General features: G+C 38.6%; 1 protein-coding gene across 1 annotated transcript in view; it reads left to right on the top strand.

The window, feature by feature from the left end:
• LOC124150005 (tyrosine-protein kinase receptor torso-like) overlaps nucleotides 1-16556 on the top strand; it is a 534068-nt gene extending 517512 nt beyond the window's left edge. The window contains exon 23 of the mRNA XM_046521879.2: nucleotides 16117-16556. Within this exon, the coding sequence (XP_046377835.1) occupies nucleotides 16117-16489 (373 nt within the window). The 3' untranslated portion in view covers nucleotides 16490-16556. The remainder of the gene's footprint in view (nucleotides 1-16116) is intronic.
• The last annotated feature ends 573 nt before the right edge of the window (nucleotides 16557-17129 follow it).

Genomic DNA, 17129 nt, shown 5'->3' with positions numbered 1-17129 from the left:
AAATGTAATCACACGATAGTAAACAATCTATTTTTAATCTCCAACCAGTTCTTTGGTTTTGGCACGGAATAATTGACGCGCTTGTTGCCTCCCCTCTTCTATGAACTTTTTTTTCTCGTCTTCGCTAATACCACTGGTCTTACGAGATTTTGATCGAATCTCCTGCTTCATTTTATTGTATTTGTTGAGCTCCGACAGCACTAAACGAAACTCATCCTCGGATATCTTACAATCGGCCATTGCTGTCGAAATATGATCCTCAATGCTGTTCAACTTTGCTTCGGCGAGTATCCGAATACTATCGTGTTTTAATGCTTTCTTTTGTAACCTACGAGAAATGAATTTTATCGCTATTCCTGCCAGTCCCGAGACTCCAGCGGTTATTTCCATGCCGAGCACGATAGGCGCGGCGATTATAGTTGATAGTAAACCGATACCCGCTACACCGAGTCCCATGCCAGATACTACAAGAGCGGTGTCAACTCCGTCCAGAGCATTCACGGCTCTGCGATACTTTTTATACAATCCAAGTCTCAACTCCCTCTCCTTCCCTATTAGATGTTTTATGTCGCTTATTTTATGTAATCGAAATCCATCAACAGTATCCATCTTTTCAAATGCTTCACTGAGCGTCGGATATAAACTCATAGTGTATATTACGTTCATATAATAGTCTTTAATTGGTCTTGCTTCAATGTTTTGAGACTATACATCAATCTTATCAAATGTATATTATACGGCAAGAATATCTTAGAAAGAGAAATACTGTCACTTTTAATAATTTGGACCCCCTCGAGGGTTGCAACGGGCGATGCTCCGATATGAATAATACTGCAACGTTGACGCTCGTGTTTCTTTAGCCATTTAATCGATAGACCTGGTAATATATCGAAGGCATCTTCCGGTACATCTCCGAACAAGACTTCAATAATAAGTGTAGAAAGATTAGGTATTGCACTCAGGTTAACTTTAATATCTTCGAATTCAGTAACCAAATTTAAAGTAACATTTTTTAAGGCCGGACGACTATATAACATATGACCTGGGTTTTCTGGCAGGGGGGTAACTAACACACTTTTTCGTTTTGATGGGATATAAGCCGCGAGTACGATACCACTATTTATTATCTTAGTTAAATTATGTCCCTTACCCATCATCACATAAGGTGGGGTAATGACGATATTCAGTAGCCACTCGATGTTTGCTTCGACCATAGTCCATTTATTATCGTCGTTGTGAGTAATATTGTACGAAGTGTTTTTAAGGAGTCTACTAACATCGACATCGCTTAAATCTTCTAGATTACCCGTGAATGTGACTTCTTTCCGATTGTATACATTATCGTGTAAGTGTAAAGCGTATAACTTACCATCGGTACCGGGTTTACCAAATCCTTCTGTGTCTCCGAGATCGGAAAGCGCAATTGTATTACATTGTCTTACTGTTCCAGGGCCTGATGCATCAACCATTATTTTTAATATGGAGTGTTACACTTAAGTATCCTATATGTACAGGTTGGTGTTTTACATCTAATACAGAAATTTTGAGGTCTGAAATAATACCACACTTCAATTTTTTATATTGTAATGACGAGAAAGATTCCGTTCTACCGCTATTGTATTTTTCATTTTTCACTGGAATAGATCTGAGTAGAGTTGAAGGACTTTCTAGTTGAATATTATCCGTCGTGCTTATTTGATCAAGATGGATGAACAACTCTTTATAGGGAACTAAATCGGGTAATTTAATATAAGGATGTGCACCATCTAAGCGACTAAATTCCTCTCTACCTGGTTGGCCAAATACAATTATATTATGTGCATGGTTGTATTTCACTGTCCCAGTCGCCTCATTTTGTGAGAGACTAACTCCATTAGGCTTTAAAATTTCATCATTGAGTGAGCTTATGCTGTAATACCCATCAGGTATAGTAATGGATTTGTTAGTACCAAGTACGGATAATATATTTATCCTATTATTATTTTTTATAGCATTTATATTGGTCCACCTCGGGTAATACGTTACATCGCATAGAGCGACTTCGAGTTGTCCATCCGAGTTATCGATAGTACGAAGTAGTTGAATAGACTGACCATTTGTTATTCCCAGGAGTGTAACATACATATCAAATATACAATGATACTATATCATAACTTAAATATGGAATCAACCATTATTTTTAATATGGAGTGTTACACTCAAGTATGCTATATGTACAGGTTGGTGTTTTACATCTAATACAGAAATTTTGAGGTCTGAAATAATACCCCGCTTCAATTTTTTATATTGTAATGTTGAGAAAGATTCCGTTCTACCGCTATTGTATTTTTCATCTTTAACTGGAACACATCTGAGTAGAGTTGAAGGACTTTCTTGTTGAATATTATCCGTCGTACTGATCTGATCAAGATGGATGCACAACTCTTTATAGGGAACTAAATCGGGTAATGCATCTCCATCAGATGTTGTCCTGAATATTGATAATATAAAGTCTCTTGATCTTTCTACCTGTGTAAATCCAAGTGTAATTGCTAAGTTCTCATGAATCCACATACCTTTTTCTCCAGTGCCGATTTTCACTATCCCATTCGACTCATTTTGTGTGATACTAATTCCATTAGGCTTAAAAATGTTATCATTGAGTGAGCATATATTGTAATACCCATCAGGTATATTAATGTTTTTTTCAATAATATTTTGTTTATCTGTTATAGACAACTCATTATTATCTCTCGCAGCACTTATATTGGTCCACAGCGGGTAATACGTTACATCGCATAGAGCTACTTCGAGTTGTCCATCCCAGTTATCGATAGTATGAAGCAGTTCAATAGACTGACCATTTGTTATTCCCGGGAGTGTAACATACATATTAAATATACAATGATACTATATCATAACTTAAATATGAAATCGACTCACATTACTAATCAATCGATTATAGTAACTGCCTCCGGTGCTGAGTTTACCGTTAAATTCCACGATATCTTTGAAAAATACAGTTTCACGGCAACTAACGATAAAATGATTGACGATTGGTTTAACCGTCCGATGCAATTTTGGCAGAATCAGTTAAACTTTGCCGTATGGTGTGCCACAACGGGATGTGGCGTATCTGTTAATGCCCCAGGATTTAAACTATATAAGTCTGTTATATTATTTCACGTGTACTATCAGATTAGACGTATACTTAAAGAAATTAGTGCTCCATTACCGATGGATCCAGCATGGAATCATACAAATAATCATTATAATAAGAGGGCCTTCGAACGTATTTGTAATGAATTTAATGTTTCTACGAGTAAAGATTGGCGCATTAGTGGACCTAGCCATGGTCTAGGTATTCCGTACAATGGACAAAGAACTATTAAAGATAAAAGCGATTATTTAATTAAAGCGGGTGTGATCCCTTCAGGCTTTGCTCTCTCGGATAAACAGTTTAGAGCAGATCGTATGAACTTTGAGAGTGGCATTCCTTATCTTATAACAAAGTTTGTGCATCCAAACGATACAACAGATGCTTGGAATGAATTTCTTAATGATAAAACAGAAAATAATTTTACTAACCCAGGATTTGAAAGAGTTAATGAATCGATAAGAACTTATGTATGGGCAATTCTCGGAGCACAATCGCAAACACGAACATCCATTATCGGTACTGGGACGGCGTTCGATGCGCAAAAACAGTTTGTCTCAAACGTGGAGGACGCCATTAATTCACCAGTTGACATACCATCGTCTATAAAGCGTTTTCAAGATGCATTACAGTACGCTCAATCAAAAGTGGACTTCGTTTATGCGCCGGGACTATACATGTCTCCGAGTAATATGGAACTTAAGATCGGTCAAGTGATAGGCTATAATAATAAAATTGTTATTGCTACCGATCAACAAAAACCAGGTATAAATTCAGATATTAACGTCGAATTAATAACGCAAACGATCACGGGTGAAAAGGGAATAGTCAAGCCGCAAACACCAACTATCGCTCAACCATCTACTAATGCACACGCACAAGTACCACCGCATATTGAGGCTAAAAATCAACAACATATCGATGAAAAAACAGCGCTCGTAGTGGGTGGAGTCTCGGTTGGCTTACTCATGATTTGGTTAGCGAACTGATTTGGATAAATAGTTCTTAGCGAATACGTACAACAGCCCTGCAATTGCTACGATCAACCCCCATAAGTTTTGACTAAGCCAAGTGGTGGTCTTAGCTAATAAATTCAATAGCCAGGAAACAACACTCCCTATTATACCGGGAAGTGCGACCGCGGCTTTCTCAGCGAGCTTTCCCAGTGCTGAACCTAATGCTTTTAAATGCTTTTTTATCCACTCTTTTATACCATTTTTATCGCTAGGAGGTGATCCGCCTCCACCTGTACTGCCACCTGTTAACGAGAGAGTCAAAGTTGATATAATAAATCCCAACGCGGTTAAAATACTGACAATGGTTATTCCCTGTTCTCTGAACAATGTTTTAATTTTATCGGCTAGTGTAGTGTCATCGTTGAGGACTTGATCGATAGTTTCTCGAATACGACTGATTTGCGAACGAAGTGCCTTTCTATTACTGGAAGCAGCTTCGATGCGGGCCAATCTTTCGTCTTCTAAGTTACGTAATCTTTCTGCTACGCGGCGTCTACTGAACTCATCGCCCACCTGTTCAAGTTTTGTTTTCTCTTTAGCTATATGCTTGTCGATTTCGGATATCTTGGCTATATTATTGATGAGTTCTCCCCGCATTGTTCGCATTGCCTTGTCAAGACCTCGTAATTCCCTAATACTGAACGCTGAATATGGTACCTGTAACGTGGAATTATCGTAATAGGTATCCAAGATTTCTCCGAGTCCGTTCGAGGCCACGTTAGAGGCTTCTTCCAAATCATCTGTATTAACGAGTTCTTCCCGCACAGTCCTAAGAACCTTAGTAGTCTTCGCGGAAAGTCGTTGGTAGTCCACAAAACCTAATTTATCACGAACAGTGCTGATGCCGTGTTTAGCAGCTATCGTAGACAAGGCTAGGGGCTTACGAGTACGAGAGTGCATAAGATCAATATCCGGAGAGTCACGCAGTCGCAATATTCCTTTACTATCTATCGTAAACTTTGAATAGTCACGGCCTATTGGGGTATCATCTTTTAATGCATCGTAATAATCATTGACGGTTGATTGTAAAATTTCATCGTTAAGATTCGTGCCACCAAAGTTGGTTTCATCAGTACCCTCTTCGTTTGGGTTATCAAAGTCATCAAATGTACTTAGATCTAATTCATTATGTTCAAAATTAGCCATTTTTATATTAAACATAGGGTACATAATTTCAATATAAACAATGTCTTCGCAATACGGACGCAAGTTAAACCCACAACGTAGACTTCGAGATCCATTAGGGGTCAAAGCAATTCGTCAGTCTGTAACTATAACTAATAACCCTAGTACCATAGATCAGAATCAAACGCTTCTGGTTCGCTTTCCTAATCTCGGCGCACACGATGTGTTAGTTCCGGGAACTGTCCGACTAGCATTTACGATTAGTTTGACTTCTACAGACGTTAACAGAGAGCCCGTTCAGAACATAGGTTGTGCTATCGTTAAGAAAATCGCCATTAAAATTAGCGGTAATGAGGTTTTGAGTATCGACGATAGCGATGTATACTATTGCTACATGGATCTCTGGAGAACGGATAAAGAGCGGGAAAACTTACAGTACCAAGGTATTTGTAATAAGAACACATTGAGACTGCGCGTGGGCGCTGAAAATGGTGTTGATACCAACGAAAAAGATAAGGCCGTTGCCGACGCATTAGGTAACAGATTCTATGTTCCCCTAGACTTTGAATTACTAGATTCCCACATGCCCTTTTATCAAGCATCCCTAGGCGATAGGTTAGAATACGAACTCACTTTTAATGACTACGGTAGAGTAATCAGATCTGCTAATGAAGATGCTAGCTATTCCATTGACAATATATCGCTGGAGTACGATATGATAACGGATCCCGAATTAGCCAGACAAATTCGTAACCAGTATACGGGAAGTTTAGCCATTTTGTACGATCGCGTGCTGCGACACCGAAAGATCACGAGGGACAAAAAAGATACGATGTGGAATATCAATCTAAACGTCCCCACGAGGTCGCTGAAGGGTATTTTAATGTTGTTCGAGGACCCCTCCGATGCGTTTAAAAGAAATACCGAGAAGTTCTACAATCCCAAGATTACAAAAGTAGAATTGACTATCGAGGGCGTTCCTAATCAACTATATAGCCAAGGAATGCTAGCGTATCACCAGTGGGATGAGATTAAAAAACTTCCTTCTATAAAACGTTCTCCCCGAAGTTAACGCAGTCGTGAAAGATCTGTCTCTCGGGAGTGTATCGATGGGTGAATACCTCACAACGAAGTACGCGCTATGGCTCGACATGAGAACAACGGACGATGACCAATTACACGGCAGTGGGAGGAGAATAGAAAATGCTAGCGAGGGTGTCACCATACAGATAACGAAGCTTCAGGAAGCGGCTGGTTAATTAAACATATATTTGTACGTGATTATGGATGCGCAACTTAATATACAGAATGGGAGATTCGTGCAAGCAATCTATTGATAATCTTTTACCTAAAGATCCGCACTGCGCTATCATATGCGGGCAAACGGGCTGCGGAAAAACAGCCTTTATTCTAGATATTTTAGAAAGTCATTATCGGGACGTTTTCGATCATATTATTATTCTGTGCCCGACTATAAGCGTTAATAAAACATACCTATCGAGAGATTGGGTAATGAATGACGACGGGGTACACAGAGTCGATCCGGGCGATCGTTTACAAGACTGCCTCCGAGTATGTCACGAAAAATACAAAGGAGAATCGACCCTTTTCGTAATAGACGACTGCAGCGCGAGTAAAGAACTCACAAAAAAGAAAGATATGCTTTCGTATTTAGCATTCTCCGGTCGGCATACTCAACATAGCGTTTGGGTACTTACACAAAAATACAACTCTGTCCTGAAAGATCTCAGAGAGCAGACCAAATGGGTAGCACTGTTTCATTGCAAAGATCGAGATTCATTCGAGGAATGTTTACGCGAAAATGATGTCATTTATACCAAGGGCGAACGAGACAAAGTCAGAAAAGTGTTAGCGGCAACGAAGCACTGTAAACTCGTATTAAAAACCGATCAACCAGCTGCTTATGCAATTGCTTAGCAAATTATAGCAAATTGTAGCAACTGCTTAGCAAAATTATAGCAAATTATAGCAAAAATGTAGCAAAAATGTAGCAAATTGAACATTAGCGGTTAATATTATATAAAATGTGGTTCGAAATCCTCATTCTTTCACAACAGTTCATTATTACGGGTTGTATTGGATATGTCATATTATATTATGTTAGACTTAAATATCTCCTTAGGTATTACATTATGGAATGCGACGAACTCATCGAACAAATGCTCAAAGAATCTGATGCAGATCAAAATGTAGATAAATCTTTAGATAAACATAGAGAAAGACTCGCCGCTTTGGTAGCCGGTGGAAAATGTTCCCAATATTTGGGAGAAAATTATACCATCGAAAAAATTGATAACATGACCGACGAAGAGATTAAAAAACTGTACGCGCGTTACGAGTCTAGACTGGGAGCTACCATGACTAAAACGATAGGGTCTTCTATATTACAACTATACACAGCCGTAGCTAGTACGTTTCTCCCTATCCCGGCAGAACATCGCCTGTATTTATGCGAATCTCTCGAGAAAGACCCATTCATCGAACACGCTATAAGCGCAGTGAGCTGTGAGTTTTATCATAGATACGGAATGTTTTTAGCTCCGTTCACCACAGCTTTAATAACGGCTAGGTATTGTCAATTTAAACATACGTGCCCACTTAATAATAATGGAGACACAATCACAACAGGTGACACCACAGATTGTGAACGAGGAACCACAGATTGTGGAACAACAAGTGAACACACAACAAGTGAATGAGGAACCACCTGTGAATGAGAAAATACTGAAAGCTAGAGTTACTAAGAACCCCAAAAAAATAGCTGCAGGAAGAAAGGGAGGACTGGCGCGCAAAGCAAAATTAATAAATAATTCAAATATTAATCCGATTAAAACATGGGCACTAGTAGGAGTTGCTGGTATAGCGGTTGTATGGTTCTTTTATAAGACCGGAGAAGAGAAAACGTCACCCCCGCCGCAACAACAAGTTCAATTAGAGGTTAGTCCTCATATAATGCTATAAGAAGCATGACTACTCCAGCTACAGACGGTAAAATGTTGGTAAACGCGACGTATCATTCAGCGGTGGTCACCGGCTTGGCCATTGGCTATGCCCGTATGGCTAAAATGATTACTAAAGCCACACCTCCCAAGCTAGATTTTAATGGATATGACATACCAATGATGGTTCTGGATATTGGATTAGCTATGGCAACGAAGGATATGCTCATCAAACAAGGACTTATCCCGGAAGACATAATGAAGTAATTAAACATTTGAATATTTTATATTATTAAAGATTTGAATATATTATATTCATATAAACATGGCAACAATTGCGATGATGGTCAGTGGAGCTGTTGTTAATGCTCTAGCTTTTTCGGGGAGTAATTATTTATTTTCCAGTATGAGGGAATCAAACGCTAAAGAAGTTGAAGAGGAGCGTAAACGACATAATGAAGCTTTAGAACAATACCAAGCAGCCCAGTTACAATATACACAGCAGAGAATGAAGAGATTAGACTTTATTCATGAACAACTGATTAAGGAAGGACATTCAATTCAAACGTTTAAGGATGTCGAATCTGCCATGCACGAATACTTCCTCGTTTATGGGAAAAAACTAGACCCAATACCGAGACCAACAATGAGTCAGTTTTATACACCGTCAGAGGAACAAAAGAACCGAGAGGTCACATTTATTATTATTGGATTGACTTCTCTATTGATTTTCAGCTATACCATGCATAAGTCAGAGTGACAGCTGTGGCTATGATCTATAAATAGAATAATCAATATCTCACAGTGTAACTGTGATTTGCATTTAGACAAATGATATGATAGATGTATATACCATGAATAACTGCAAGTTTACACTCATGGGAAAGACTACCCTTTGTAACCGACGCTGTGTTGATTTTTTTTACTGCGGCATACACAATTATTACATCAGGCGCGGAAACATTAACTATACGTGTTCTGTATGCGGGATAGGGGTCAAAGGTCGTTATTGTTTATGCAAGGAACACGGTGCTGATAGGGTCAGGAACCAGATTATTTATGCTAGGAAGAGAGATTACATCAATGAGAGGAATAGGTTGGGGAGAATATGTATTTAGATATATGAAAAACAACCAATTAGACATTTGTCTCATTTTGCATATACCATTCAACCACAATGGTTTTTGTCAGAGAATTAAAAGCTATGGCAAGGCAAAGTGGACTGCGTGGATATTCTCGTATGAGAAAAGCTGAATTGATGGATTTACTCGGTTTGGAATACAACAGACCCCAGACTGTTAGAGAACTCAAAGTTCGAGCGAGAAACAGTGGGCTGAGAGGTTATTCTCGAATGAGAAGAGCTGAATTGATCGCTTTACTAGATAATAATCAACCTATTGATGATGTTGATAATGATAATGATGATAATGATGATAATCGACATAATAATGATAATCAACATCAAGAATTAATATTTGTACCCACATCCGCCGGCGTTGGTAAATATCTAAGAGGTTGGAAGATGGATATTAATTCCAACATGGATGTTAACGATATTAAGCCCATCATATCGAGTAAAATTAACGAGGAATTAGATGATTTACATAGTATAAAATACCAGCTGACGATTAAAATGACATTGAGTAAAAGTAACACAGACGATAGCACCGAATATACCGAACCATATTTCCGTAGCAATCAAGAAGTTATAACCGAATCCGATACTATAAACTCATCATTAGATACATCAATTCAGAGGATACAGGAAACTTTAGAACGCTGGACTAATAGAGGTTCTGGTTGGGGTGTGGATAAAATCGATAGTTTATATTTAGATATAGCAAATTATATGCCCTTCAAAGGTGGATCTTATATAGATTTACCCCCGTATTATAAGAAGAAAAAAGCCATAATTAACGTAAAAAATAAATCCGATGACTGTTTAAGAATGATGATAAGATCTGCATTGTTCCCCGTAGACAAAAATCCGGATAGACCTTCTAGCTATCCCCAAAATGATGGACTCAACTTCGAAGGTATAGACGAACCTACACCAATATCACAAATTGATAAGGTGGAAAAGCAAAATAATTTAGCTATAAATGTTTTCGGACATTCTAAAGGAATTGTTGTACACAGGATAAGCTCCGCTCCGGAAAATATCCCCAGAATCAATTCATTTCTGATCGAAAAAGATGGTAAATATCATTATACGTGGATAAAGAGTTTAAACAGGCTATTATACGATCAAACAAAACATGCTAGAAAGAAATATTTCTGTGAAAGATGCCTGCATGGGTACAGCAGACAAGATCTATTAGAAGCGCATAAAGAAGACTGTAGAGGTGTTGGACAGAATGCTATCAGGATCGATATGCCTAAAGAGGGAAAAAATATATTAAAATTTGAACATTATTGTAATCAAATGCCAGTACCGTACGTAATTTACGCCGACTTCGAAGCGCTTATCAAACCCATAGAAAATACCGAACGCAATAATACTGATAATAGTTTTACGTACAAAACTCAAGAACATATTCCTTGTGGGTTTGGATATATAGTTGTAAGGTATGATGGGAAAACAAACCCGCCCGTGATTTACAGAGGTCCCGATGCAGCGGGAAAGTTCCTAGAATATCTACAAAATGAAGAGAGAATAATCAGGGAAAAATTATCGTGTAAGAAACCCATGCGTATGACGAGGGATGATTGGAGGGTCCATAAGAAGTCAACGAGTTGTCACGTTTGTAATAAACCCCTGGATGGGGATTCCGTAAGAGATCATTGTCACGTCACGGGTAATTATCGGGGAGCCGCTCATAACGAGTGTTACTTGAAACTAAAAATGAACTCTCAAACAATACCCATCCCCGTTGTGTTTCATAACCTTAGAGGATACGATTCACATCTCATTATGCAAGCTATCTCGAAGACCGACGGCGGTTTAACGTGCATTCCTAATAATATGGAAAAATACATATCGTTCTCGTTGACTAAACCTATACATTATAGGGACAAGGATGGGAAATCTAGAACAAAGCAAAGTAATGGGCTTAGATTCATAGACTCCGTACAGTTTCTGTTATCTTCCCTGGACAATTTAGCTAATGCGAACAATCCCGATGACTTTGCGATAACAAATAAATATACCGATAAGATAACACGTCATTTGTTGCTGAGAAAAGGTGTATATCCTTACGAATATATGGATGATTGGTCTAGATTCGAAGAAACTGAATTACCACCCCTCGAATCATTCTATAGTAACTTAACAGAATCTAGAATAACAGATGCCGATTATGAACACGCTCTGACGGTCTGGGATAAATTAGGTTGTAAGAATTTAGGTGATTATCACGATCTGTACTTAAAAACCGATGTACTGTTACTCGCCGATATATTCGAGATATTTAGAAAGACGTGTTTCAAAGAATATGGCTTGGACCCGGCATGGTACTATTCCAGTCCCGGACTATCGTGGGATGCATTGTTGAAGAAGACCGGCGTAGAACTAAAATTACTAACAGATTACGATATGCACTTGTTTATTGAGAAAGGATTAAGAGGTGGTATATCGATGGCAGCTAAAAGGTATTCTAAGGCTAATAATAAATTAGTGGAAGGGTACGATCCCAGTAAACCCGACACGCACATATTATATCTCGACGCTAACAATTTGTACGGATGGGCTATGAGTCAACCTTTACCCACGGGTGGTTTTGAATGGATCGAAGGTAATGATATCGATAATATTCATAATAATGATGCGAATAAAGGGTACATACTAGAAGTTGACTTGGAATATCCAAGTTCGTTACATAAAGATCATAACAGTTATCCGCTAGCTCCCGAAAGATTAATGGTTAATAAAGATTGGATGTCGGAATATCAACGCTCCTTGATGGGTAATAGTAGGTTAGCTAACGTAGAAAAACTCGTACCAAATTTGATGGATAAAACAAAATATATAGTTCACTACAGAAATCTCCAGTTGTATCTATCGTTAGGTATGAAACTTAAGAAAATACACAGAGTTCTAAAGTTCGATCAAAGCCCTTGGATGGAGCCCTATATAAGGTTGAACACAGATTTAAGAAAGATAGCTACCAGCGATTTCGAAAAGAATCTGTATAAGCTCATGAATAACTCGGTATTTGGTAAAACTATGGAGAATCTTAGGAAGCGTGTTGATGTTAAATTAGTCAGATCTAATGAGGAAGAAAGACTCAGGAAACTTATAGCCAGTCCGGCTTTTAACAGAAGCAAGATATTCGATAACGACTTAGCCGCGTTACATATGCAGAAGAGTAATATAAAATTCAACAGACCGGTGTACGTCGGTATGAGTATTCTCGACTTGTCAAAACACTTAATGTATGACTTTTATTACAATGAACTTAAGAAGCAATAGGGTGATAGATGCGAGGTGTTATATACCGACACAGATTCTTTGTTGATGGAAATACAAACCGAGGATGTGTATAAAGATATGGCAGAAAAAATAGATATGTACGACACGAGCGATTACCCAAAAGATAATCCACTGCACAGCGTAGTAAATAAAAAGGTGTTAGGTAAGATGAAGGATGAATGTGCTGGGACCCCTATAGCGGAATATGTAGGATTAAGACCTAAGATGTATTCTATAAAGAAGTCCGATAATGGAGAGATAAGAAAAGCTAAGGGCGTTAAGAAGTATGTTGTAAAAAAGCATATCAAACACGAACAGTATAAAGAATCATTATTCAACGGTAGAACGTTCAAACACGAGATGAACTCTTTAAGAAGTTACAATCATAGGATATATGGATTAAGAATGAACAAGACATCATTATCCCCCTTAGATACAAAGAGATGGATTGATAATGATGGTGTAAATACCTATGCTTATGGTTATGGTGGTAATACCGTACCGTCGGGAACTATGAACAACTCTTCTCGTACAAATGCCCTACCCGGTCCATCTTGAAGATAATGAAGAATAGGCTCTCCTTCTTTCGTAACCAATCGACTAATGTTATACGTCTTAAGGGACCATATGGGATCGGTTGCGCGACGTAGGCCTCCTTCGAGTTCACCGGGCTGGTATAAATATCTTACCCTTACTCTATCCGGAAGTTTTCGTTCTTTGCCTCTCCTCGGTGCTGAAGATTCGGAAGTCACTGATTTCATTTTAATAGCATCGGATGGTTTCTTCCCTATTAATCTCGTTACTTCATTATTCAGCGCTGATACAACGGCTGATAATCGTGTCACCCATTCGGTTGATCTCAATCGCTCGGATTTCATTTCGATCCCATACTGATAGCCAAACAAACGTTCCGCTAATGTCCTGTTAAATCTTTCGACGATAGCTTGACTGCGGTGGGCCTCTCTTTCACCACGGACGATTTCGACATCGTTCTTTGTTAACAGTTTAGTTACCGATCCCATAAACTCGCGACCGGGATCTACTTGAAATAGCTTAGGCCATTTTAGAGGTCCACGTTTGTATATGCGACTCAGTGCATTAGCTACCTCTGTTGATTCTTTCGATGTTAATGGCTCAGCCTCTTTGTATCGACTAGCCACATCCACTACCGTTAAAGCGTATTTATACGTTTTGCGTTTTACCTTATCGTGGGGAAGAAACAAGAGGTCAGCCTGATGAACTTCATTCGTTGTAAAAATATCAAACTTCTTCCTCGGTATATAACGCGGTGCCGGTAAATATATCTGCCACATCGCTTGTTTCTTTAACCAATCCTTGGCCACATCTTTAGATACCTTAGCCGTGGTGGCTAATTTTTTTATTGCTCCTACACCTTTCCAATATCCTCGTGGGCTATAGTAAATTTTATCCATTATTAATTAATATTGATATTTCGTTTAATACGACTCATGACTATCATTAAATCGCATCATCTTTTTTATACTTATAGAAGCAATGATTGGCCCCAGGTATTGGTGAGCTAGAGCCAATCTAACTTAATCTCATGACTATCGTTGAATCGCATCATCATTTTGGCATAAAAAATTCCCTCTGTAGTAGCAGTATAGGTATATGAATCCTGCTCCAGTGGAAGTGAGCCAGAACCATCATTACCTATACTACTCCATACAAGAGTTCGAGGACAACCCTACTATCACAACTGCCCTTGCTATTGCCATAGCTCGCCTAAACTTGTATATCTCTCTCTGTGCCTATCATCTCTTGAGATGTAGATGCAAAGAGACCAGTTGACTGACAGCTATCATGGAGCAATATGCTAGTTGTATCACAAATCACATTGACAATGAGAAATCCAAGGCCATCACTCTGTTCCATGCTTTAAACCAAAAGGAAAAGACAGTCACACCAATGCAGGTTTGCTTTAAATTAGAAAAGGGAGATATCTCGCTCACAAAACTCTTTTGCTCTTGAGTCACTGTTCGTTTGGTTGCATTTATTCTGCACCTGTGTGGAAATAAATTTTATAATAAGAGTTCTCTTGTGTCCTGTTGAATCCCAAGTTGTACAGTTCCTCCAACCTAAATCTAACAGCGCCAGTTCCGATTTCAAGCTTCTAATGCAGATGTATTGATAATTATCAACAAACTAAGAATGGAACCATTTGAGATAGATGCCATCAAAACCATAATCAGTCTTCAAACATGAGACGGGTGTTCAGTGGTCAGTTGGTGGTGCACTGCCAACAAGTCAAACACAAGTAAGGAAATATTTCCTTTGTCAACTTTAGTTCCAAAATCATTAAAAACATGTTTGAGTGCCATCTCAGGGTGGTCGAGCCACAGTGTCCTCACCCCGGCAGGAAGGATACAGCGGTGCTGCATGATGTTGGTGTTGAAGAGCAACTCTGCACCAGTTCCTACCGGACCCTGTCGTCACCATCAACTGGATTAAGTCGCTGATGCAAGCCTCAATTTTAATGGAACGTCATTCAGAATCCATGTAAAATCTATCGCCCACCTAAGACAAGTTGTGTCTCCGGACATTCAACATGCTGATCCGTGTGATCACACCCCTTTTCCCTGCGCAGATTGTTGATCTAGCCAGGAAAATTTATCAATGCGGATGCTGTTATCCCAGACATGTCAGAAACATGACAGTTGTCTGTTGAAAGAGCAGCTTGATAAACGTTTTTCTGTGCGTAACAGTACCTCTCGTCCATGGCATATTCATGTGCCAAGTGTTTACATGCAAGACATGGTTGCACTTAGAACACATGCAGCTGAAGGCAGAAATATCTTTGGTCAATTTGAACAATTACCAACAACAGGCGACTAGCATTGAGTGCGCAGATTGTCTGTCGTGGCAAGGGAGTGTGTGAGCCAACTAAATTATTTCACCTGGACTACTCTACCATCTGCTCCCCAATCTTAGGCCACCTCCATCCCATTGGCTGTTGGGATTCATCAAATCCCCAATGGGTATCTTTCCTAAAATCTATGACCATTTCCTTTGTTTTCTTGAAATTTAAAAACAGATAATTATCCTTAAACCAAGATGTAACAGCGAGGCTGTATGGTTTTGAAAGCGGATGAAAAATCAACGAACGCTATTCTTACATAGGATTTACCTTTATCGACATAAATTTTATGCAGGAGAGTCTCTTTTGCATCCTGAACACCTCTGTTGGGTCTATGTGCAAATTGCAAAGGGCCGAGAATATGTTGAACTTTGAAAAATAACAGTCCCTAAACTAACAAAACAAATTGACATGCACAATAGAACTAATTTTTTCCTCTTAATGCAGGTCCAAAATATTTCTCTGGACTCGGTATCTTCATCCATTTAAGAGGTAAATGCCTATGGCCATAATATGCAATGTCATTCATGTTGACATCACTGATGAACATGTATCATTAATATAAACAACATATCATTTATCCCATACAGTGAGGAGCAGGAGCCTAGTCAATCACCAACCAATCACTCTCCTGAACTGGTCACATTGGACACATCCTCAAGCAGAGGAAACAAGGAACATAACTTGGATGCCTATAGACCTGCAATGTCAGGAGACAGTGAAAGTGGAACTGAATGTAGTTATCATTCTGAAGACGATGTCAAATGTGCTGAACTTGAAAGGACATTAGAATATGATCTTGACCCTGAGTCAGACTGGTCTACAGGCAAGACTAGTGTAGCTGTTCCATTAGTGAAAACATCTTCATTGGGAAATGGTATGGTTAGCCTGCTGGGTAAGATTGCACTGGGCAGGCAGGCTGTCCGACTGAAGACTTTCCCTGACCGGGACATCCAAGATTAGTGAAAGCAACATTCCTGGAATTGGTGAAGGATTTCTGGCAGAATAAAGGTGTCACTTTTGCTACATATCAATGGATAAATCTTCACTATGAATACATATTTTATTACTTTTGTGATTGTGTGTGTTGCTCCTAGCACTGCTGCTTCATTCTATATCAAAAACCAAAGTTAAAGTCAAAGGTCAAGATCACAACAATCACATTTGTAGCTATTCTTGCTTAAAATGTTTTTCATATCACTCTTAACTGCTTAGAACATCATATGTACAGGTACAGTACAATGTATTTAGTATCTTTAAAAAACTCACAGAATCTACTTTCTGAAAAAATACATTAAATTTTAGGACATATGGCATTTTGGGCGATTCAATGGTTACCATGCATTTTCATTTGTGGCACAGAAATCTATTATATCATAAGTAAAATTTAATAATATTTGCACTTATTTTGGTATATTAACAAAAATATAAGCCAAGCATCATCGATGTAGAGCAGAGACTCTCCAATTAAAAAATTTAAATGTTGCTAGGATGACAGGAGTCGTACAATATGATTTTGGGTGTGTGTCCAAGATAACCAGGACTTTAAATGAATTTCTGATAATTCAATAAATCAAACATAACATTAATGGAGTACTTTATT

This window comes from Haliotis rufescens, unplaced genomic scaffold (assembly GCF_023055435.1).
Source record: "Haliotis rufescens isolate VD_foot unplaced genomic scaffold, xgHalRufe1.0.p SCAF_12, whole genome shotgun sequence".
Taxonomy (NCBI): domain Eukaryota; kingdom Metazoa; phylum Mollusca; class Gastropoda; order Lepetellida; family Haliotidae; genus Haliotis; species Haliotis rufescens.
This window is presented reverse-complemented; position numbering and strand designations above follow the sequence as displayed.